This window comes from Cordyceps militaris (genome assembly GCF_000225605.1).
Source record: "Cordyceps militaris CM01 unplaced genomic scaffold CCM_S00002, whole genome shotgun sequence".
NCBI lineage: Eukaryota > Fungi > Ascomycota > Sordariomycetes > Hypocreales > Cordycipitaceae > Cordyceps > Cordyceps militaris.
Window position 1 is genome coordinate 4,296,628 of NW_006271970.1, and position 21,883 is coordinate 4,318,510.

At 53.7% G+C, this 21,883-nt stretch overlaps 6 protein-coding genes across 6 annotated transcripts; 4 read left to right on the forward strand and 2 right to left on the reverse strand.

Annotated features, from left to right (window-relative positions):
* Nucleotides 1–425: 425 nt before the first annotated feature.
* CCM_03280 (uncharacterized protein) lies at nucleotides 426–1,487 on the forward strand (the record flags this gene model as incomplete). Its single annotated transcript, XM_006668431.1, has 4 exons — nucleotides 426–961; nucleotides 1,010–1,088; nucleotides 1,134–1,233; nucleotides 1,339–1,487. The coding sequence occupies 4 exons, from the start codon at nucleotides 426–428 to the stop codon at nucleotides 1,485–1,487; spliced, it is 864 nt and encodes a 287-aa protein (XP_006668494.1).
* Nucleotides 1,488–5,802: 4,315 nt separating this feature from the next.
* On the forward strand, nucleotides 5,803–6,099 carry CCM_03281 (uncharacterized protein; the record flags this gene model as incomplete). Its single annotated transcript, XM_006668432.1, has 2 exons — nucleotides 5,803–5,869; nucleotides 5,972–6,099. The coding sequence occupies 2 exons, from the start codon at nucleotides 5,803–5,805 to the stop codon at nucleotides 6,097–6,099; spliced, it is 195 nt and encodes a 64-aa protein (XP_006668495.1).
* A 3,194-nt stretch (nucleotides 6,100–9,293) lies between these two features.
* CCM_03282 (ABC multidrug transporter, putative) lies at nucleotides 9,294–13,574 on the forward strand (the record flags this gene model as incomplete). The annotated part of the gene is made up of 1 exon (XM_006668433.1): nucleotides 9,294–13,574. The coding sequence occupies one exon, from the start codon at nucleotides 9,294–9,296 to the stop codon at nucleotides 13,572–13,574; it is 4,281 nt and encodes a 1,426-aa protein (XP_006668496.1).
* Nucleotides 13,575–13,614: 40 nt separating this feature from the next.
* CCM_03283 (CBP4-like protein) lies at nucleotides 13,615–14,701 on the reverse strand (the record flags this gene model as incomplete). Its single annotated transcript, XM_006668434.1, has 4 exons — nucleotides 13,615–13,804; nucleotides 13,925–14,045; nucleotides 14,108–14,292; nucleotides 14,382–14,701. The coding sequence occupies 4 exons, from the start codon at nucleotides 14,699–14,701 to the stop codon at nucleotides 13,615–13,617; spliced, it is 816 nt and encodes a 271-aa protein (XP_006668497.1).
* Nucleotides 14,702–15,017: 316 nt separating this feature from the next.
* Nucleotides 15,018–17,706, reverse strand: CCM_03284 (chitin synthase activator (Chs3), putative; the record flags this gene model as incomplete). Its single annotated transcript, XM_006668435.1, has 2 exons — nucleotides 15,018–15,151; nucleotides 15,198–17,706. 2 exons carry the CDS (start codon nucleotides 17,704–17,706, stop codon nucleotides 15,018–15,020), a joined length of 2,643 nt encoding a protein of 880 aa, XP_006668498.1.
* Nucleotides 17,707–19,017: 1,311 nt separating this feature from the next.
* On the forward strand, nucleotides 19,018–21,531 carry CCM_03285 (uncharacterized protein; the record flags this gene model as incomplete). Its single annotated transcript, XM_006668436.1, has 1 exon — nucleotides 19,018–21,531. The coding sequence occupies one exon, from the start codon at nucleotides 19,018–19,020 to the stop codon at nucleotides 21,529–21,531; it is 2,514 nt and encodes an 837-aa protein (XP_006668499.1).
* Between the last annotated feature and the right edge of the window lie 352 nt (nucleotides 21,532–21,883).

Here is a 21,883-nt window from a genome sequence, read left to right on the forward strand (position 1 = left end):
CAAAACAAAACATCGACAATGTTTTACATTTGCGAACTGCTAAAATGTCTCATAAGATTCCGTGCGAGCCTGAAGAACAGAGTCAGAGGACCAGAGGATCGTGGGACTGATGTGGGAGGCGATGAGGAGTTTCGAGAGCGCTACAAGAAAGGCGACAGTCACCTCCGGAAACGCCTACAAATGCGTGCGTGACGTTAAAAACTCAACTTTAAACTGCTGATAGTTGAATGTTAGGTCAGTTCGCCTGAACTGTCGCCCTCTGATTGGCTGAGTGTGGGTGGCAGGTCTGTGTAACACACAGAGTCTAGGGTCTCTGCGACGAGGCTCTGAAATCTCCTCACCCCGAGGGATCATCTTTTCTTCCTCGTTCGCGATTGCTCCTCTCTAAACATCTCTCGCCTTCTTTCTGGGCTCAAGTCGCAACCATGTCCGGCCCGCCGCCCAGTCCTGCTCTCGGTGTTCTCCGGGTCGCCACGCCTGCAGACATTCTGCGAATTGGTATTGTTGCCGCAGCCTCGTTTTGCTACTCGCCTCTATTCCGATGGGAAAGACCCCATCACGAAGAGTTCCCAGACGATACCTTGCTGTCGTATCGCACGCAGTTCAAGGACGCCATGAGCAACGACGAGGTGGTTGTTCTCGTTGTCGAGGACGCCTTTATACCCAACGAAAATGATTGCACAAAGGCCATCATTCCGCCAGGAAATGGCTGGACACCTCCTGCCGAGGGCGAAAAAGTCGTTGTGGGGGTTGCGAGTATTAAACTAGAGCCGGGGTCGAACAGGCGTGGCCAGTTTGCTTCCAAGGATGGTAAGAAACATACTCCGAACCTCAGCCAATATCCTCTTGTGCTAACGACTACTCTAGGCGAATACCCAGAATTGCCGCCGTATTTGGGCCGCGATCTCAATAGGAAACACTATGACGCTTGGGGCGATATCGTCGGTGCCTCGAAGAAAAAGTTGGTACTGCGTTTCGTCCCAGGTGAATGATACTGACTAGTCTCCAGCTACTGCTATGGTTTCTCATTCATGAACATGGTTGCTGTGCATCCGGCCTATTGGAGACGAGGACATGGAACCAAGCTGGTTAGTTGGAGCATCAGCCTCTGCAAGCTAGACAATGTTACCCAGGGTGTAAGTGCTGCAGAAATGGGAGCGAATCTCTACAAAGGCCTCGGGTATACTTTCATTTGCAAAGTAGAGGCCGACGGGGATGAAGACGATCCCGAGGGTGTGTTTACCGAGCTACTCAAGTTCGTTCCGTAGTTGCCATATATTTTTGTGGCTAGTACATCTTGACCACAACATGTCTAGTGCCTGCTCCGAGATGGCATAGATGTTGTCACCGTCACCGCTGGGATCGACACTCCAGGGACTTTGAAGAGTGCTATGGTATCTGTGATCATTTATTGGCTCCATCGAGTGGATTTGATGACGGTGCTGGTATCTGCGGCATGTATTGATTGGGAGTATCACGATGGCTGAGAAAGGGGGGTTGGGCTCGAAGGACATGGAACTGGCGTCTGGGTTTTACACGGACGAGAGGGGAGTGTAGACAACGGGAAGGAGAAGGCATCTGTTGACTTGGTAAACTGCGGTCGGGCGAGCTTTAGAAAAGAGTTGTGGGTGGTAAAGTCAAAGATGAGACCGCTTTGGCCGAAACCAACCCTTTCGTAACTATGATGTAATGTGTTGGATGCGTCGGCTGCGTTCGTCTGAGTCGGCGATAGTCAGCGTGGATAGATGTCGACGTAACACCTCCCATGACCGCATTCTATCTATCGAATAATTTACTCTGGGGAAGGCGATGTTGGATGTTGAAGGTCATTCCAAATCGTGTTCCAGATATGCGAACAACTTTCGTATCCCTTGCTTGTCCAGCCTCTCCTGGTTTTCTTATCCGGTTCAGATTTTTGAAGTTCGTCTACCTTTGCTTGTCTCGAGACGACTCCTGGAGGAGACTTTGACTCTTGACAATGGAAAACGGTACTGCAAGCTTGGACCAGAATCTATCGCAGTACGATGGCATTGTATGATTCATGTGGTACGATGGTCCTGGGGATGAAATCGCGGTGCCGCTTCGCGGGTGCTTTTCACGCCTCGGATACGTGTTTGAAACGAACTCTATACATTTGTCGTATGCTTTATCATGACATAATTAACAAGCGCCATCACAAGGTGAGGAGGTCGTTTGAGGGAGTGGCCACAGCAGAGACGCCGACACAAGTATCACAGCTACCCGGGACCAGAAACGATGCAAATGGCCTCGAGCAGAACCCGGAGGAAGGAAACAGTCCCCAAAGCCATACCAGTCCTGCTCGCATCGGCTTGCTCTCATTACGGGAAGCACCCGGGCCTCCTTTTGCCGCCACGGCCCGAAACGGCACCAAAATTCGCGGCGCTGAAATGATCTCCTGGCGAATAGGGTCTGGACAAGGCCTATTTTTGACCTGCGGCGCAGAGAAGAGGCGATTCTAGATTGACGTGGCCGGTTTGGGGCTGAATGAAGCGTCGGTGCCCGTCAGCCATTGTCTTCGGATGCTTACATGGTGCAGAAGAGGGCGCGTTCACCCAGGACAAGACTATGAGAAGTTTTGGGGGGATAAGCCATTTCAGTCGTCCCTCCATAGTTGCTCTGTTTATATTTTCTAATTACTGGTATGTTTTTCTTCTCTTGACTTGGAGACGAGGTCTGGATAGCGATGAGCTTTTCAGCCGCACTGTCTTGGGTGTGAGGGAAGACATCGGACAGCGTCACAGACTGCACAAATGTGGCATTTGCATCGCTCGTATTCGTGCACGGGTTTACCTGTATTAGTATCTCGTCTGTTGCCTTTGTTGGTGAGATTACATATGCGAGGGGCTGGGCTTGCGCGGGCAGTGTTGCATACGAATCACACAGGCCTCCTCGGACCGCTCCCAGCTGAGGCACCTGGCGGCGCTGGACAGCCTCCGCCTGTCTCACCCTGTATGCAGCCAGCAGCCGGTCCGTTGAACGGGTAATGAGTCGCGGAGTGATGAGTTGCCGATGGCTTGCTGCGATGTGTTAGAGCAGGCCGTCAAGGAAAGCCCCCCCCGGTGACATGGCTGCTTTGCGCCGTCTTTATCCTTTTTTTCCGTTGTTTGACCGGAGGATCATCATGGCGATCCGAGACATGGATGCAGGGTGCGAAAGGTGCAGGTTTGAGGGTCGAGATGATGTGTCTTGGATTCGAGACAATGTCATCACACGGATCAACCTTTTTCGGTCATTCGTAGGCTTGGGTGCCTGCACGAAGAGCATCCGGCATCGAAAGCTAACCGCGCCTGCAGAGAAACGTGCTGATTTACCGCTTCCGACATGACCGTTATTTCGGAGCAGCCGCGTCAAGAACCGCACAGTTGTCCAACTACGGCATGCGCCTCTGCTCTCCAACCAAGGTGGCACCCCACCGCGCATTGCTGCCCAGGCTCTGCGCAATCGACTTACTTGGTGCGTTCTTGTTCATGATGGGTCTTGTATTGCGCCGAGAACACGTTCCACGTAACTAGACGCGGGAGCCTGCAGGTGATGAAGCAGCAACCGACGTCATCGTACTCAGGCTTCGGGAGGCAACTCCCCGCTCCCCCCTTCGGCGTGCGGGGGCGGGGGGGTTCGGCGATGATGATGGAGACAAAGGCTTGCCAGCGTGGCCTCGCATCGTGGCTGTCTAACACGCGGACGGCAATGGGTCCTAATTGCGGGAATAGTGAATTGCGACGTTTTGGACGCGGCCTCAATCTACGACGGGCCTCTTGATGTACCTGCGCTGCCTGCCCGGTGTTGATGATGGAAAGATGCGTGTCGCACCACGTTTAGACAGATGGCCGAGGGGAGCCCGCCACCAGCGAGTGGCGGTCGCAGCGAGTTCCGGACAATGAAGGCGAGATGGTGTGCAAAGCGTCGTTTATTATTTGCATGTGGTTATTCAGACACGAAAACAAGGCGAAACGAGTCCTGTGTCCTGTAATTTGATGCTGACGCAGGAACGCAGTTCATTGGTCAAGCGACACCACCACCACGAGTCACATAAGTATTGCAGCATGAGTTATTTCGACAACGCAACTGCGAGAGAATTAATTTGTAGTTAATAATGAAGCATGCAGCTATACATACATACATACGTCCATCTTGTTATGTAATAACTAATTACAGAGCAACTACATCGATAATGCGCCGTCTGGGCGGAGCCGCCAGTGTCGGACAAGAAACGCCAAGTTTCTGGGCAAAATTAAAGTGTATGAGCGGGAATGCAAGCCTCTTTTCTATTTCTTTCTTTTCTTTTCTTTTCTTTTCTTTTCTTTTCGCAGTTTCCTAGTTTCGGTACTTGGGCGAGCGCCAACTCTTGGCTCTTTTGAGCTTTGATCCAAGCAGAGCCAGCCACCCCCTTGATGCCGTGATGGCGTTGGGCACTGAGATCAAAGGGGGGGGGAGGGAGGTTTGTAATGGCGCTCCCGTCAGTTTGCCGACGACAGAGTTTTGCCTCGCACGGCATGAACCGCCTCCCGCGCTGGCTGGCTTCGGATAACGAGAATCATGTGCTACTCTCGGCCTTTTCTTGTCTCGATCCTGTGTGTCCCTTGTCTGAAATTCTAGGTTGTGTCACAGCGGCCCTTTGTTCAGGTCGTCCAGGATAGGTGGGGGGGGGGGGGGGGATGGGGGGGGACAGGTGGTGGCGTTTTGTGGCGCAGGGCATGCGCACAGCTCCTCTGCATGTATTGGTTTGGCATGCATTTTCGGCGCGGCGTGCGGTGAGTGCTACAGAAATCCAATGGAATGGAAGCTACTTCTTTTCCGGGATTGGAAACAACGGCATGCATGCGAGAGCCAAACAAAAAAAAAAAACAAAAAAAAAACTTGACTCGGGACACGCGACAGAGGTTTGACATGTTTGATATCAGATGCCGTCGTCGCGGAACTGCGAGGAACAACTGTCCCCGTTTCCAATGCGCCAAGGTTCCTGCAGAAGACATCGGTCACGTTTTTAGAAGGCAACGGAACGGGGGGGTTCAAGCGCAGCTGGACGCCTCGACGAGCTACCTACGCTAGTTTGGCTAGTTGCCAGAAACACTTGCAGGTGTCACGGCCGCCGCGTGGAAATGAATCGCTCGGGCACGCCAATGGAACTCCGGGGAGCAACTCCAAAACGAGGCTGTCAGGCCGCGCACTTTGTGGGCCAAAAACACGGAAATGCAGAAATGGGTACCCGTCCGAGTTGGGAATGAAATGTATCCTGCTGGGCCCGTCGCAAGCAACTTGTATGTTAACTCGACATGTTTATGTTTGACGTTTTGCACAACAAGCTGGCGGGAAAACAAGGCGGGAAGCTGGTGGCCTTGGCTGACCGAAGAAGGGAAGAGGGAAGAAAAAAAAAAGAGAAAAAAAAAGAAGAAAAAAAAAGAAAAGAAAAAAAAAAAAAAGAAAAAGCCAACCTGCCCGACGGATAACTAGTCAGTCAATTATTATTATTAGGTTCAGTAGTTTTGACTTGGGGAGTTTGTTACGGGGGCAAAAAAGCGCCCATTGCCCCGCTGTACCTGGGCGAGCCTCTTGGTCTCGTTTCCCGTATTTGATTTTTTGGCTACCTGCTCTTTTTCCCTTTAAAACCATGATTCCCGTTCGCCGTTGCATCTTCTTACTCTTTTGAGTTGGTAGATGAGATTTGACAGTCATTCCTTGAACCGAAAAAAAAAATCACGCCCTACTTCTTCCCTCTTAGTCACTCCTCATCCTCGTTGATCCAACCAAAAAGCCTCCATCACTCTCGTCACTTTTGCAAATATGCAGGCTCGCATGCTTCTGTGTCTCGCGCTGGCTGCGCTGCAGTCCACCGTTGAAGGCCTGCCCCGTATGTTTCTTTCTCCCCTCCCCCCCTGATCGCAGCAACAGAGACAACCCCAAGTGCAAGAATAAATAAGAAGAAGAAAAGAAGCTAACAAATTGCACTTAGTTGATGGACTGTTCACCCGCGACCAGCTCGCCACCACGGCCAACATCCATCTTCCCGGCGCTGCCGCCGCGCGCGCCTACCAGGCTGAGGTCTCTGCCGCAGACGCCAAAGAGGTCCTCGGAGTATAAGCGTCGTCTATCACGACGCGCCCATTACCCCCCTAAAAAAATCAAAAAAATACATGACGACCTATACGACAGAGACCATCACCAATGGTCATCGGCTTCTCACTGCACGGCAGGCATCGGTTGCCGTCGGCGCACGTCGACAACCACCACCCACCAACCACGCAACGTCATTTCCTACCTGTTGCACAACCGCACCTCATGCGGAACTTTTTTTCCCCCCTCTCTCTTATTGGGCTCGCAATATCGGATTAGACGGAGTTCTCTATGTGTTTTTTTTTGGGACGAGGATGCATGATGGGCTGACGTGTGTCGGGCACGGCGGTCGCTCGTGTTCTGAGGCGGCGTTTACGGCCTGCAAGGGGTTCGAGGAACCGGGCGACATTGACATTTCCAGATGGCTGAATGGTTGCGGATCACTTTGTCCGTATTCTCCTGTTTGTCTTGTCTCTTGTCTAATTTTTTTTTTTTTTTTTTGATTTCTTTCCAGTTTCATTTTGATAGAGCTCGTCTACGCCCGCTGCACAATAATGGCATACTGATAATAGAGATGACGACAACTCTGCCGGCCACTTCTTCTTTAGTCCCGTGCTCCGTGCTCCGTGCTCCGTGTAATGTAGTTTATGCAGGGCGAGGGCTCGTTATTTGACACCAAGATCTAGTCAATTACGAACAGCGTTAACCCGTTTAGGAAGTATAGACCGTCAAGGACGCTAGTGCCACGCTAAAAGAATTTCTAGCCAATCAGAAGGCAGGAGTGCCACCTATTCCGTTAACCACTATACACACTCAAGACACTATGTACGTATTGACAGCACTATCAACAGCGCTATCAATACACAAGCAAGACAAAATCAAGACATAATCAACACAATCAACACACAATCAACACACAATCAATATACAATCAACACATAACCAACATACAATTAACACACAATCACAACACAATACACACAATCAACACAATCAACACACAAATCAACACACTATCAACACACAATCCATCAGCTCCATATTCCCTAAATAGGTTTAGGGCTGTTGTCAATTAACTAGATCTTGCTGTCAAATTACTAGGCCTCATGCAGGAGCTGGAACCAACGGTGACACCGATGGTGCCACAGACCCAGCTTGTCGGGACCTGTACCCCCCCCTCCATGTTGACGACAGCTGGGTTGGCGGAATGGTCAGCAATATTGCGCGATTCCGCAGCTCATTCACCTGCGTAATCGGTTATCGGGCTGTGGCGTGCAGAATGATCAATCCTGGGGTTTTTCGCCAGCTTATCAGTTTTCTCCAGATTTTTTGCTGCTTTGCATCCTCTTCTGTTACATAATAGGTGGGCAACATGCAATTTTGGCCCCCCCCTTGCGTGGGGTCAACGTAGATTGCATGCAACCTTGGTTCAACCTCCGAGTCAGTGGTCGACTGTCAGCCGCTGGCGTCTCTCTCCTCTTTCGGATTAGTGCTGCCCGCGCATCCCAGGAGGACCCCATCCTTGCTTCCCAGCTGCGGCGAGCCAAGCCTATCAAGTTTCGCCCTCAACAGCTTCACACGGGCCCTCTCGCTATGCTTACCCACTGTCAACCCCCCCCGCCGCTGGTCTCACTTTTTTTTTTCTTCTCGCGTGGACACGGAAGATGGGCGCTGGCTGGTTCTGCCAATCTGCCCACCGGCTCGCGCGGACATCCAAGACAGTTCCAGCGTCCGTGTTTCACGTCTATAACCTGCAGCTTGTTCTGCCCAGAAATTTCCAGCGCTCCGTCGCAAGCTGCTAGCTGGCATTGACATGCCTCTTTGGGAGAGGCCGGGTTCCTCTGCGGCATCTCCCCCGATTGCTGCGCGAGAAAATCCTCGTTTAACGGACGAATCTTATTGCTCGCTTGACGACACTTGTCCCGTCCCCAAAGTCTGGTCTCTGTTTGATGTGCGCTCGGCTAGCGAGTTTTGCCCATGATGGATTTGATGACCGTGGTGCTAATTCCGCGATTGAGTTTCTGCAGCCCTGCTCATAGTCCCCCCCCCCCCCAAAAGTTCCCATACCAGCCAGTAACTATACAAGTTAACACCGTAGCAGTGCGTTTGCCCCCCCCTGATGGCGACAGGCGTCCCCGGTCAGCCCGTCTTCAGGCATCGACAGACTGTCTTGGGCCGGCAGTTGCGGACTTGCAGCGCGAACTTGCTATCGGTGAGACGACCCGGCGGCCTGGAGATGGGCTGGGCTAGTGCTGTAATAGGCATGTACGAAATGGCCGTCTCTATTTTAACTATCGTTTTTTTTTTCCCGTCATACGACAAGTACAACGCAACGACGAGAAAGCGGTACAAGCCGCTGTCTCGAGTCTGCGCGCAACTTGTCGCAGCACCACTATGCGCCTCCCACTTCTGGCCGGGTGGTGACAGCACCACGTATTCAACAACCAATCTTGCTTTTCCTCGCGATACAGGGGGGACGGACCAGTTGCACGCACAGCGACCAAGTCTCCAAGAATCGGCAGGGCCTGTGCCCCGAGAGTCCTTGACGCAGCGTAGCATCGCGCACTGGAGTCCTGCATTAGTGTGTGGCTAGCCCGTCAATCGCCTTCCCATCCGGGCGAGAGTCTATTTTGCGCTCAGCGGTTCCATCGCACTGGCGGCGGTCTTGGTGGTCTTTGCAGGTAAAAATTAAAAATTCTTGGCCGTCGCCCGTTGCAGTGGTGGCCGCCCGCCATCTTGTCCCGCAATACCAGCCGTGTTGTCGTGTCTGCCTGTCTTGTCGTGCTGCTGCTGCTGCCAATAATAACACTGCGTAGGTAATAAATAGATAGTCCTCATCTCAGACCATCTTCGCAGCCTTACCTAATGACCCTGGACCCTCCTCCCTCTCTCTCCCGCCCACCCCCGAATCTTCCTCGTCTTCATGGGGACGGGACCCCAAACAAAAACGCCCCCCCGATCTCTTTACATTCCCATCTCCTCCACACTTTTGAATTTACGCCAACCTTTTTTCTCCTTGGCTTTTCTGGTTACCAGTTCCTCGTTGAGCTTCTCTGCTTCTGGTCCTCTTGTCGGTCGCATCACTTTCGCATCTCACACCTCTCCCTCAACGGCCGCCCGGCAAACACTCTTCCCAAACACGCCGCAAACAGATGCCTCTCGACGACACTCGCTTCTCCCATGGTTAACTGATGCAGAGCATGGATGTCTTTGCCAGGACCATGGCCGCCGATGGCGATGGCGCCTTTGGTCCCGCGCTCAAGGGCGTCTTCGACTTTACCCTGTCCTTTGAGCACTCCATCCTCTCTATTGTGCCAACATCCGTCTTCATCGCCCTCACGCCACTCCACGTAAATCACCTCTTTCGCCGCCAACCATGCGTCAAGCCAGGAATCTTGCTCTGGCTCAAGATGCTCAGCACCGTCCTGCTTCTCTCTTGCCACGTCGCCAGTCTTGCTCTCTGGGCCATCTCCTCGGTCCCCCGACACGACTTGGCTGTCGCCTCGGCAGCCATCGCCTGTGTTGGCTCCATCTGCGTCTTCTTTCTTCTATACGCCGAGCACATCTACTCATACCGACCCTCGACCCTCCTCAGCCTCTATTTAACCCTCATGGTCTTGTTCGATATCGCCAAGACGAGATCCTATTTTCTGCGCACCGATCTCCGTGCGCTTGCTGGTCTTTCTGTCGCCGTCGTCGTCGCTGAATTCGTCCTGCTCCTCCTCCAAGAAGTTTCGAAACGTCGCCTCGTCACATCTCGAAATTCTCAACCCCTACTGAGCGGCGAGACCCTAAGCGGTTTTTGGGGCCGGGCTCTGTTTCTCTGGGTCAACACGACCCTCAAACTGGGCTTCCGTTCCATTCTGCGCGTCGAAGACCTCAAGGACCTGGGCCCTGAATTCAGCTCCGAGCGCCTCCATACCGAATTTGAGCCTCATTGGCAAACCGCGAGCCCAACCTCGAATCACTCTCTTGCTTCTGCTCTCCTCCGCACACTCTATCCCGAGTTTTTACGAGTCATTGTTCCTCGCATTTGCTTCCTCGGCTTCACTTTTTCCCAACCCTGGCTGATAATGGCCATTATTGACACTGTCGTTAGTGGTCATCCCGGCTCCGAAATTTCTGGGGGCCTCGTCGGTGCCACCGCTTTGGTCTACATTGGCATTGCCATCAGCAGAGGATACTACAGGCATCACGCCTATCGCTCCGCCACCCTGACCCGCGGTATTCTCGTCACTGCCATCTTGCACAAGGCACTCAAGCTTACTCACACCCAACTCAAAAAGTCGGCCGCGCTGACCCTCATGACCGCCGATATCGAAACCTTGACCTTCACCATTACAACCTTTCACGACCTGTGGGCCAGTGCTTTTGAACTCGGTCTGGCCATCTTTATGCTGGCCAAGATCATTGGTGGCGCGTGCTTCTTCGTCCTCATTCCCGCCGTCCTGTCCGCCGTTGTCTCGTCCTACTACACCAAGAAGCTTGGCGTCGCTCGGAGAACCTGGAACGAAAAGATTGAAAAGAGAGTCGGCGAGACCAAGGATGTCATTACCCAGCTCAAGGCCATCAAGATGAGTGGTCTCGCCCCCTTTTATTCCAACCACATCACGGCCCTTCGCGAAGACGAAATCAAGACCTCGCTCCCCGAGCGCAGTGTGCGTGTTGGTCTGCTCTCTGCCGGTGCATTGTCCGATGCCATCACCCCGGTCCTGGTGGTCGCTGGAGCTCTTTTCTGGACCAGAGAAACCGAGAAGCTCACCACTGCACAGTTTTTCACGGTCTTGTCCGTCGTTGCCGTCGTTGTTGGTCCAATGACCCACCTGCTCACTTACCTGCCCTTTGCCGTTGGTGGCTATGCTGGATTGACTCGTATCCAGGCCTTTTTGCGGCTCGAAGAACGTCTTGATACTCGCCAGAGTGGAAACGGTCCGCCCGAAGGCTCGCCCATTGATATGATGATGATACAAGCCGAGAATCTCAGGAGAGCCCGTGAAACGGCTGAGAAAGGACCCAGTCCTTTTGCTGTCGAACTTGTCCACGTCACTATCAACCGACTCGAGAATGCCGCAGTTCCTCTCATTGATGATATTAGCATCCAATTCCGCACAGGCCAAATATCCATGCTAGTCGGACCTGTCGGTTCCGGCAAGTCCACCCTGTGTAGGGCCATCCTGGGCGAGCAGAAGCTCGACCACGGCTTTGTCCTCATGGGAGGAATTCGTGTTGCTTACTGCGACCAGTCGCCGTGGCTCCAGAATATGTGCATCCGCGACTGCGTCATTGCTCACTGCGAGTACATTCTGCCCTGGTACAAATCTGTCATTTGGGCTTGCGCGCTGGAAGAGGATTTGGAGCAACTGCCGGACGGCGACAAGACCATGGTTGGTAGCGGCGGTGGCCTCATCAGTGGCGGTCAAAAGCAGCGCGTTGCGCTAGCGAGAGCAATCTACTCCCGCGCCCCCGTCATCGTCCTCGATGACGTTCTCAGCGCGCTGGACTCTGACACGGCTGAAATTATTCTGTCCCGCCTGCTTGGGGAGGATGGCCTTCTCACCCAGACTGGTACAACAGTCATCATGACTACCAATATTCGCGAGCATCTCCCCCTCGCACACACAGTCTACGCTCTAGACGGCAGGGGTCACATCAAGGAGACGGTCAACAACTCGCCCGACCTCATCCGAAAAGAGTACTTGGTGAGCAGCTCTCAGTTGTCCAAGGAAGTCGAGCCATTTGTGCCCCAGCCATCACCAGAGCCTTCCAAGGACCAGGCGCACCAGCGTCAACGTGGTGACTTTTCACTGTACATGTACTATTTCCGGTCCAGTGGAGTTTCCATGATTGTTCTCTGGGTTCTTTCCATTTCCTTTGCTGCCGTCATAAGGGCCCTGCCTCAGATTTATGCCAGCCTCTGGATGGACCAAGATCCGCAAAATATGAAGTGGTTCTACGGCTATGCTGCCTTGGCCGTCGGTACTGCTATCACACTCGCCGTCAGCTTGTTCTTTTACTATTACAAGGTAGTGCCCAAGTCGTCGCGTGCTCTGCACAAGCAGTTGCTGGATACGACGATGAAGGCCCAGCTGCCGTTCATCACCAAGACCGAGAGCGGTGTCCTCGTCAGCAAGTTCTCACAAGATGTTGGATTCTTGTCGCAACAGCTGCCGCAGTACTTTTTGGAGTTTACCTATACCTCTGTTGCCTGCTTGGTTAGCATTGGAGTCATTGTCTCTGGCGCAAGCTATGCTGCTATTGCGGTGCCTGCACTGCTCATTTTTCTCTGGCAGATGCAGAGATTCTACCTGCGCACCTCTCGACAAATTCGTCACATGGACCTCGAAGCCAAGTCGCCCCTATACACCCTCTTCCAGGATGTCGGCGACGGCATCATGCATATCCGCGCGTTTCAGTGGGAGTCGGACATTAAGTGGCAGGGATACGGCCTGCTGGACTACTCGCAGCGTCCCTACTACTACATGTACGCCATTCAGCGCTGGCTCGCGCTCGTCATGGACCTGACCGTGGCCGGCGTCGCCATGCTCCTCGTTGGCCTCGCCGTCAACCTGCCTGACAAGACCAGCGGTGGTGCCATTGGTCTGTCCTTGGTGACACTCATTAACCTGAGCGAGAGCATGTCGTACCTCGTCAAGGATTGGTCGAATCTGGAAACATCTCTGGGTGCCATGGCCCGTGTGCGCGAATTTAACAACACGACGCCGCTCGAGGCCGAGCCCGTCCTCAAACCCGGCGAGCAGCTGCCCGACAACTGGCCGTCTCTGGGCCGCGTCGACCTCGCGGGCGTCACCGCCAAGTACGATCCGCAGGACCTGTCGTCGCGCCCTGTGCTCAAGGACATGTCCCTCACCGTACAGCCGCACGAAAAGGTGGCCATTATCGGGCGCACAGGCAGCGGCAAGTCGTCGCTCCTCCTGGCGCTCCTCAGCTTCCTCGACTACAGCGGCACCATCCGGATCGACGGGCGCGACGTGCGCAGCATCCCGCCAGACCTGCTGCGCTCGCGCATCATCACCGTGTCGCAGGACGACGTGGAGCTGGCGGCGTCGATCCGCGTCAACCTGAACCCGTACGAGGCGCGCGACGACAGCGACCGCATCTGCGACGACGTCATGATTGACCACCTCACCCGGGTCAAGCTGTGGCCGCTGATCCAGGCCCACGGCGGGCTCGACGTGCAGCTGCGCGACCTGGCCTTTTCCAAGGGCCAGAAGCAGCTGCTGTGCATCGCGCGCGCCATGCTCCGCCGGCAGCACACGTCGGCCAGCCTTGTGCTCATCGACGAGGCGACGAGCAGCGTCGACGAGGAGACGGACGAGGAGATCCAGGCCGAGATTGCGGCCGCGTTTGCGCACTGCACGGTGCTGACGGTGACGCACAGGATGAGCGCGGTGCACCATGCGGATGTGATTGTCGAGATGGAGAATGGAAATCTCAATAGGGTCATAACACGTCGCGCACCGCGCGATGATGAGGAGTTTTAGGAGTTTGTTTTATTTTGATGTTTATATAGTCATGGGTCGGTTACATAAGCGTTTGCCATTTCTTGATACCAATTTGAGTTGGATCTGATATCATTGTCAATGTATAAACAAGTAAAGCATAGTTGTCAGCAATCATCTCAAAATGTGTAGTCCCGTTGCTGCTATAAGTGACTTGCAGCGGTCCCTCTTCCGTGCTCGACGACTCCTCGGCCTGAAGAAGAAAAAGTACACTGCAAACATGATGATACACGTTTGTTGCTATAATACACGGCGCCAAACGAACACGACCAGATCCAATCACGCCCTCGCCTTATCAACCTCCTCCTCCCCTGATCCATCCCCCCCCTCACTCCAGCCCAACCTCCTTGCGCATCGCCTCCCTCCTCGCCTCCGCCTCTCTCGCCAACTCTTTCGTCGACGTAGCCTCTCGTCTCTTCTGCCTCTCCTCCTCCTCCTTGATCACGGTCCAGACTAGTAGTTTCACCTTTGTCAGCGGCAACCCCCCCCCCCCCCCCCGGTTTGTCAATACATACTTGGCTTGTCCGACTTGGAATACGCCTTGAGCCTCGTGACAAAGTCGTTGAACTCGGCCTCGCGCTCCGCGCGCCCCTCGATGCTCTTGCGCAGCAGGTCCGGGTTGTACCGCGCGCGCAGCTCCTCCTCGGTCGGCACGACCCAGTACGTCAGCGCCGGACCGCCGACGCTCACGCCGATGCCCCTGCAAAGCCCGTCAGCAAAAAAAAAAAAACACTCCTCGAAATTCGGGGCACGTAAAAAAACGTGGGGGGGTTGGGGCGAGGAACGCACGCTACAATGACCTTGGTCCAGAGACCCCAGTTCCTCGGGCTCGGCATGGTCGCGCTGTGTGGTGGTGTTGGGGAATCGACCCGTCGGAAGGGAGGCGGGGGATCGTGGTGGATGTGCACGTTTTTTTTTCCTCGATGAATGGGCGGAGAGGGGACGGGGAATGTTCGCGCGCAGTCGTCTTTTGTCGTGGTTCGCTCGTCGTTGCGGTTGTGACGTGATGCACGGTTTAGTTGGAGTCTGGGATTTTGCCGATTACTTGCCACGCCTAGTTGGGAAGGCGGTCTGGCGCAACAGTATTTCGTGTGCATTGCGAGAAACATGTTGTTCTGACTCTCAGAAAAAAAAGAAAAAAAAAATACAAAGACAAAATAACAATAGACTCTGCATACGAAAGCACAACGAAATATTCTGACAAAGTAATAGTCTCACGGTGTACGCAGTGAACCCGTACGTACCATGTATCATCGATGCGTTTCAACACAGCATACCTGCGGCAAATGCTATTTAAACAACTACCGCCCGTGATGTAATAATTGTACATGAAATCGTGAACGCGTGAAAGCAACTCGCCTCCGCTGTTGCTTCTCCTCCCTAGTACCGCCGTATCCCAGCGTCGCATACATCATCGTCATACATCTACATTATCGTGCAATCTCCCTCTTGTCGGTCGACGCGACTCCGTGAAATGCGCTCTCTAGGCCGCGGCGGTCCTGCTTTACCGACCCTCTTTAGCTCCTCGAGCCTCTCTCGCGCCTTGGGATAGTCTTGCGCTACAATCTGTTAGTAAGATCCTCATCTCTGTGTTAGTGAACGTACCTGCAGCGCGCCAATACCATCTCTTAGCATCTTCCAAGTTTGGCGGGATGCCGATGCCGACCTCCGTAAAGTACCCCATGGCAAATTCTGCCTTGGCCATGCCCGCTGTGGCCGCCTTGCGCGCCCACAGATACGCTTCTGTATCGCTCTGGTTCAAGACCCCCTCGCTTCCAGTGAGATACCATCCACTTAGCGCGAGCTCGGCCTGGTGCTCCTCCTGCATAGCAGCGCGCGAGTACCACACGATGGATAGTCGGGGGTCAACCGGACACCCCAGCAAGCCGTACTCGTAGGCGCATCCAAGGCGAAACTGCGAGAATTTGTATCCAAGCTCCGCCGCCTGCTGGAATAGGCTCAGCGCATACCCCTCGTCACGAATAAGCAAGTCATTCGGTTGTGCTGATTCGTACAGTAGACCGAGCTCGTGGAGCGCATGTGGGTTGTCCTCGTCTGCCCTCTCAGCCGCTCGCTTCAGCCATCCGACAGCCTCCCGAGGGTTCTTGTTCTGTCCGAGGAGCCCCTTCAGTGTCACCATACCCATCTTGTACATGGCAGGCGGATCGCCCAGCGTCGCAGCCCGCTTGTACCACTGTATCGCCTTGAGCGGATCGCGTCTTGTGCCACCCCCCTCTTCGTGACCAATTTCACAGCAAACAGCCGTGCGATATGCAGCAGCGGCGTGCCCCAGTTTAGCTGACGATTGATATAGAGTGAATGCTTCCTTTGTGTCTGGCTCACCACTGAAGAGACCCCTCCCGAGGCCGTCAGCCAGTGTGAACATGGCTTCGACATTTTGATTGCTGGCCAGCTTCTTCAGTATCTTGTGCGCATCCATCAAGTATCTATCTTTGGCTTTGGCGCGCGCACGAGGATCTGGTATTTGTGACACGAGAGCATCAGAAGCTTCAATCAGTCGCTTTGCTAGTCTCAGCGCGGATTGCTGATCTGCGGGATTTGTCCTTATGATCATTCGTAGCTGCTCCAGCTCCTGCGTTGTCACCGGCTTCTCGGGCTCCTTTTTCTGTGCCAGATCCAAAGACGCAGAGGTCGGGATAGGAGGAACATGATTCCTGTCTTGTGGGCGCGTCTCTTGCGGCACAAATTGTTGCGACTGGGCTGGCCGAGGAATACCGCCATAATGCCGCACCGGGGGTGGCTTTCCACTAGGATTAACAAGAGAATTGGGCATCAGTCCAGGCCGAACAGGAATCGGGTGCGATGGCAGGCTATCGGTCGTGGTTCTTTGTAGCATTGGCGGCATGGGTGGTGCTCCAGCATCAGATCTCGACTCAGACAGATATGGAGCGTGGCCAGTCGTTGGTGGCGCGCTAGGTCCTCTCGGAGGAGCATCATTGAAGGAAATCGGTTGACCATATCCATGGTTGTAGCCTTGGCCATGACTCTGATCGTGACCCTGGTTGTAGCCCTGGTCATATCCCTGGTCATACCCTTGGTTTTGATCATACCCCTGGTCGTGTCTTTGACCATACCCCTCGTTGTTTCTTTGGTCATAGCTCTGGTTCTGATCATAGCCTTGGTCATAGCCTTGGCCATGGCCTCGGTCGCTTCTTTGGGCATGGCCCTGGTTGTTCCTCGGATCATAGCCCTGATTACTCCTTTGATCATATCCGCCTTGAAAAGGTAGGGGTGGCACAGATGGAATATCACCAGCCATTTCAAAGACTGCCGACTGTGGTTCGCGCATCTCTGCCATGGATTTGGCGTGGGCCAATCGTGGCGTATGATGCGGTCCTCTATGTGATTGTTCCTGCCGTGGTCTAGGTTGATCGTACGAGCTTCTAGCGGCATTTTGACTGGGCGCAGTCCTTGGCACATCACCTGCATTTGGGCCTTGATTATTGTGTTGCAAATCGTAGTAGTCGTCGTACACGTCTGTCACAGATACGGCCGAGTTGCTAGAGGGGCCTGCCTCGTAGCCAGGCCCGTATGGTACGTTGGATGACGGCGGCTGCTGCTGCTGCGGATATGTCCGTTGTGGCGTCGGCCTGGTGCCCGTTGTCGTTGACGGTCGTTGCGGTACGGCCCGGCCTGCAGGTCCATTGTACGGCATTGTTTCGGCGCGTTGGTGAGTCGTCTGGTTTTGTCGACTCGCATCACGGAAAGGCAGAGTCATGCTGCGTCCAGGGGGAGCAAAGCCGGTCGGAGGAGCTTGTCTAGGATTTGGCGCATGCTCATAGTCTGCATGTCCGATTGGCGCGTCGTTATAGCTTGCATAGCCGCGAGCTTGTGGCCGAGGGTTCGGCGCACCGCTGTAGCCTCCATAAGTAGGGTCTTGCTGTCTGGTATCGGGATTTTGACGAAATTGCTCCCTCGGCGGGGGCTGTCGGGCGTTTATTGGCGGACCATAGCCCTGCTGGCTAGGAGGCTGGTATTCTCGAGACTGTCCTCTAGGCGGCGGGTGTTTGATTGCAGTACCAGGCGGCCCGTAATTGCTTTGGTGTCCCTGGTTCTCCAGGCTGTGTCTTCCATTCTGACTGTTCATATCCATTGCCGCCGTGCCTGACTGCGGAGCTCAGCGTTTGGGCACGCGAACACAGCATAACAATACGAGCGGTAGGCGCTAAGGCTGCTCAAGATGCCTGGGTTGACTCGACAGGCCCGATGTGGGTGAGAGTTCACGAGTCCGGGCCGAAGCTGTAGCAGAGATGTCAAGGCATGTATTGTGATGTTGCGGGAACGATGATGCTGGCGAGGTGGGCATCTGCCATTATGTAGGGGAGATGCTGGAGTCTCTTAGTCAGCCGTGAGGATATGGTCCGTTGCGGTGGAGGGCTTGGTCGTTTATTTGGCTGCGACTGTATTCGCGTTGTAGAGTGTACACTGACTATGAATACGTTGATTTCCATCCAGCAAAGTATTTATCATGACGCAACTTGTCGTGGTCAGGATTGCGACGCGGTGTGTCTAGATGATAACTAGGAGATACGGCCGTTGTGTCAGTAGTGGGTCACGACAGGTTACCAGAAGCATTACTGGTAGGCAGTAGCTACGTTATCCGTAGCTGTTGCCTATTGCCTTTCTCCTAAGCCTTCGTCTTCACCTATTTTTGTAATTGTACTTGCCTCGATAATTTCTTTTTCGGCCTCCCCTTGTTGATACAACGCTCTGCGACGTGACAGAGGCCGCCCCCTTGCAGCATGCTGAGAGGCCGCGCCATCACGACGGGAGGCTCGTGCCAACGTCGGCTGGCCGCATCCGAGTGAATGCCTTGATGCCTTGATGTATTGGTTGTATCAAGTTTGCCCGCGGGCGTCAGAGACCTATTGCTACCCACACAGCCCCACGTTGGTTTCTGATACTGGCCCCAGTGCGCCATCCTGTCCCAGCCTTGTCTAGTAATGTCTAGTAATGTCTAGTTTAAGCAGGGGCTCACCCAAAGTTATCGTCTTGTGACTGCTCTGTACCTAATACCTACCTACCTAGTGAATGTCGCAGTAGTTAGTAGGAACAACACCAGCTGCTTGCAAAGGTTACTGATTGAGTGCGGAGGCAGCGCCTTGCTTTGTACCTAGCAGTTGGCAAGAATCAAGAGCCGCGGAATTGAAGTGTTAGCGGCAAGTTTTAAAACAGATCCGAATGAGTTGATGCTGTCACCAATGCTTTATTATGATTAGCCATGACTACAAATCACCTGTGTCGTAGGCATCATTTATTAGGCCAAAAGGTGAAGAAATCATGTACGAATTATACTCCGATATCGCCCCTCACCGGCCCACCCTGGACCAGCCGCTTTGGAGTGAATTAACAAACGCATCTCAATCATCATCCGGTCACTTCTTCGAGAACGCACATCTTCACAATGCAGTCCAGACAAGATTTCCATTTTGACCCGTTCGACCCCGACCAGGTTGAAGGTCTGCCCGATCTCCCTGATGACATTGACTGGACCAACCCCGAGCACCTCTTCAAGGTTATGGGCGGCCCCAGGCCAAAAACACCTTCGCCTGCAGAGGTGCGACGAGAGGCCACAGAGAGGTCACACGCCATTTTCTCTGCCTACGACACCCTGAGTAAGATACTACAGCGACACGAAGCTACGATTCAGAAGCGATGGGTCAAAAAGACAAAGCAGCAGAGACTGCAAGTTCTCCTCAAAGCCTGGCCTGGAATGCCGGCATCCCACCGCCCAGACTTTGAAGCCTTGCGAAAAGAGTCCAAGGAACAGAGGGAGGGCGGTACCAGATATAAGGACTACTTCATGTGGCCTCATATCAACCAGGAGGACCTCTCTCAATCAAAAGCGATGCCGTTGTTGCTCAACTCTCGGGGCCGTCACCCTCCTCCGACGTTCGCTGCAACTGACAACGAGTCTGTACACCTGGGCTTTGTTAGTAAAGCATTGGTTCCCATCTTCCTCAACCAGCATGTTATGGTTCTCAACGGGGCTACTTCGGCAGGTGGATATGGAAAACTGATCGCGTGGGACGATCACCCCGACGCCTTTGAATGGATGCATACCCGGAAACAATTTCTCCCTGGCGAGGGACTTGTGATTCTTGAGGTGCAATCTCATTTAATGAAGTTCTTGGTTGACTGCTGCCATGAGATTCTCCACGATACCCCTCCAAGCGAGCTGATTGGTGACCAATATGCCATCCAACCGGAGCCTCCCCTCAAGACAGACAACGAGGCATATGGATTTGCAGACCTGGCTGTTCTGGCTGCAGAAGCACCATATAGACTCCCAGATCAGCTGAATCTGGGGAGGCTCGAGTCTCTTCTTGAGGCCAAAATGTTGGCCGCGGAAGATCACGTTTGGGCACTTCGTGAGGACCCCGCGTACTTTGCTCACGAGTTTCTGGAAGTCAGGGATCACCGACAGGAGATGCTTAAAGACACAAAGGGACGCCCACACCCCGTAACTAACAGACTGAAGGAGCACCTTCTCTGGTCCCGGGTCACCGGAACTGTTCTTCATGATGCCTACATCAACCTCGAGACATTCACTGAGCTTCATCGACAAGCTCAGGATCTGCGCAGGCTACAGCACAAGTACAAGGCAGAAATTTCACCGCAAAAAGAGTTGCCAGAAGAGTATATGGTTGCGTTGCTCCGGTTCAGGTACTACCTCGAAACTACCGCAAAGAGCCCCTTACAGAGGCTAAAAATGGCCGGCCTGTCCTCACCACCAATGCACAAGTTCTTCGTCCGTAATCCCCCGGCCGATCCCAATTCGACAATGATTGAGGTCACGTCCAAGATCGGCGTAAAGTACAACAAGGTCGAAGAGCAGCTGATCTGGCTCCTAAGGAGTTTGTGGGAAGACAACTACAACCTCTTCCTGATTCGCCTCCCTAACGTCATGGACGAGCTCGAGAGGCTCTTGCAGTCAAGCCCCGAAGCGGATGCGTTGATATCGGCACACATTATAAAGATCATTGGTGATCTTTCCATAATTGCCCAGTGCTCGCAACAATTAGAGCTCTACCAGCCATGGGCCCAGACGTATACTTCGGCCTCCTTGGATCATGTCGAGGATTTCAAAGCGGATCACGAGAAATGGGGAAAACCCTGGACACGGCTCTCTCCTGCCATCCGGGAGTTGAATATAGCCAGCGCTGGGCGACTGGCCGAGCCTTCTGGTGGCAAGTTTGCCTACCCCGTCGGCAAGCGCGCCACGAAGGAGAATGTGGATGCGCTACGGAGGGCAGAGGCCAATCTGGATGCCGTTTGGCAAAGTCTTGACGAACAACTACGGTCCAAAGCACCAGAGCTCGGAGGCACGGCCGTATATCGCTTCCTTGCCAAGCCACGCATGTTGCGGAGGACCGCCGAATGGGTGGAACCGATAGAGTCGACGACGGACAAAAAGGTCGCTCAACCTGAAATTGCCACTTTGAACCAGCCATTCTCGAATCTGTTTGTGGATCATTCAGAAGATAGACATCAGGAGCTAAAGACTCAGCCCAAGGCCAAGGCCAAGACCAAGGGTGTCTCGGCCGCACAGCCTAGTGCAACGCCTGATGTTCCCAAGGCTGACGAAGCGGATGCCCAGCCCACATTCTACGTCGATGCTCGTACGCTCAAAGTATTCCGCACCATTTTCTTCAATCCCGCGGTGTCGTCGACGCCCGGGTCGGTTGTGTGGAATGACTTTCTCCACGCCATGGTGGCTACGGGCTTCCGAGCAGAAAAGCTCTATGGCTCTGTCTGGCAGTTTTCGCCGACGAGACTGGATGTGGAGAGGAGCATTCACTTCCACGAGCCGCATCCCAAGGGCAAAATTCCATTCGAGGTGGCGAGACGGCATGGGAGACGTCTGACGAGAGCGTATGGCTGGTTTGGAGGCATGTTTGTCCTAAAAGACCAGTGATGTAGATGCTCTTCTTAGACTGTGTAGGGCCATCGGAGATGTGCTCATTCTTGTGCGCTGTGTCTGTCAGTATAGCGCTGGTGGAGATGACACTGAAAACGCTCCCCGTCGTGAAGCGCCAAACAAGACTCTCGGAGCGACAATGCCACTGACGCAGGCCGGCATTGACAGCGACTGGCGTCAAACACGGTAACCTAGGACAACTTGTGTATATCACTATCTGTTGGCAAAAAATTGGATATGTACGAATCTAAATGGGACTAATGGAGTATTGGATTTTGTTGCATGAAGTGACTTGATTCTTACCGAGCATCCCGCGCCCACGGAGGCAAGGGGTGATGGTCAGATCCCA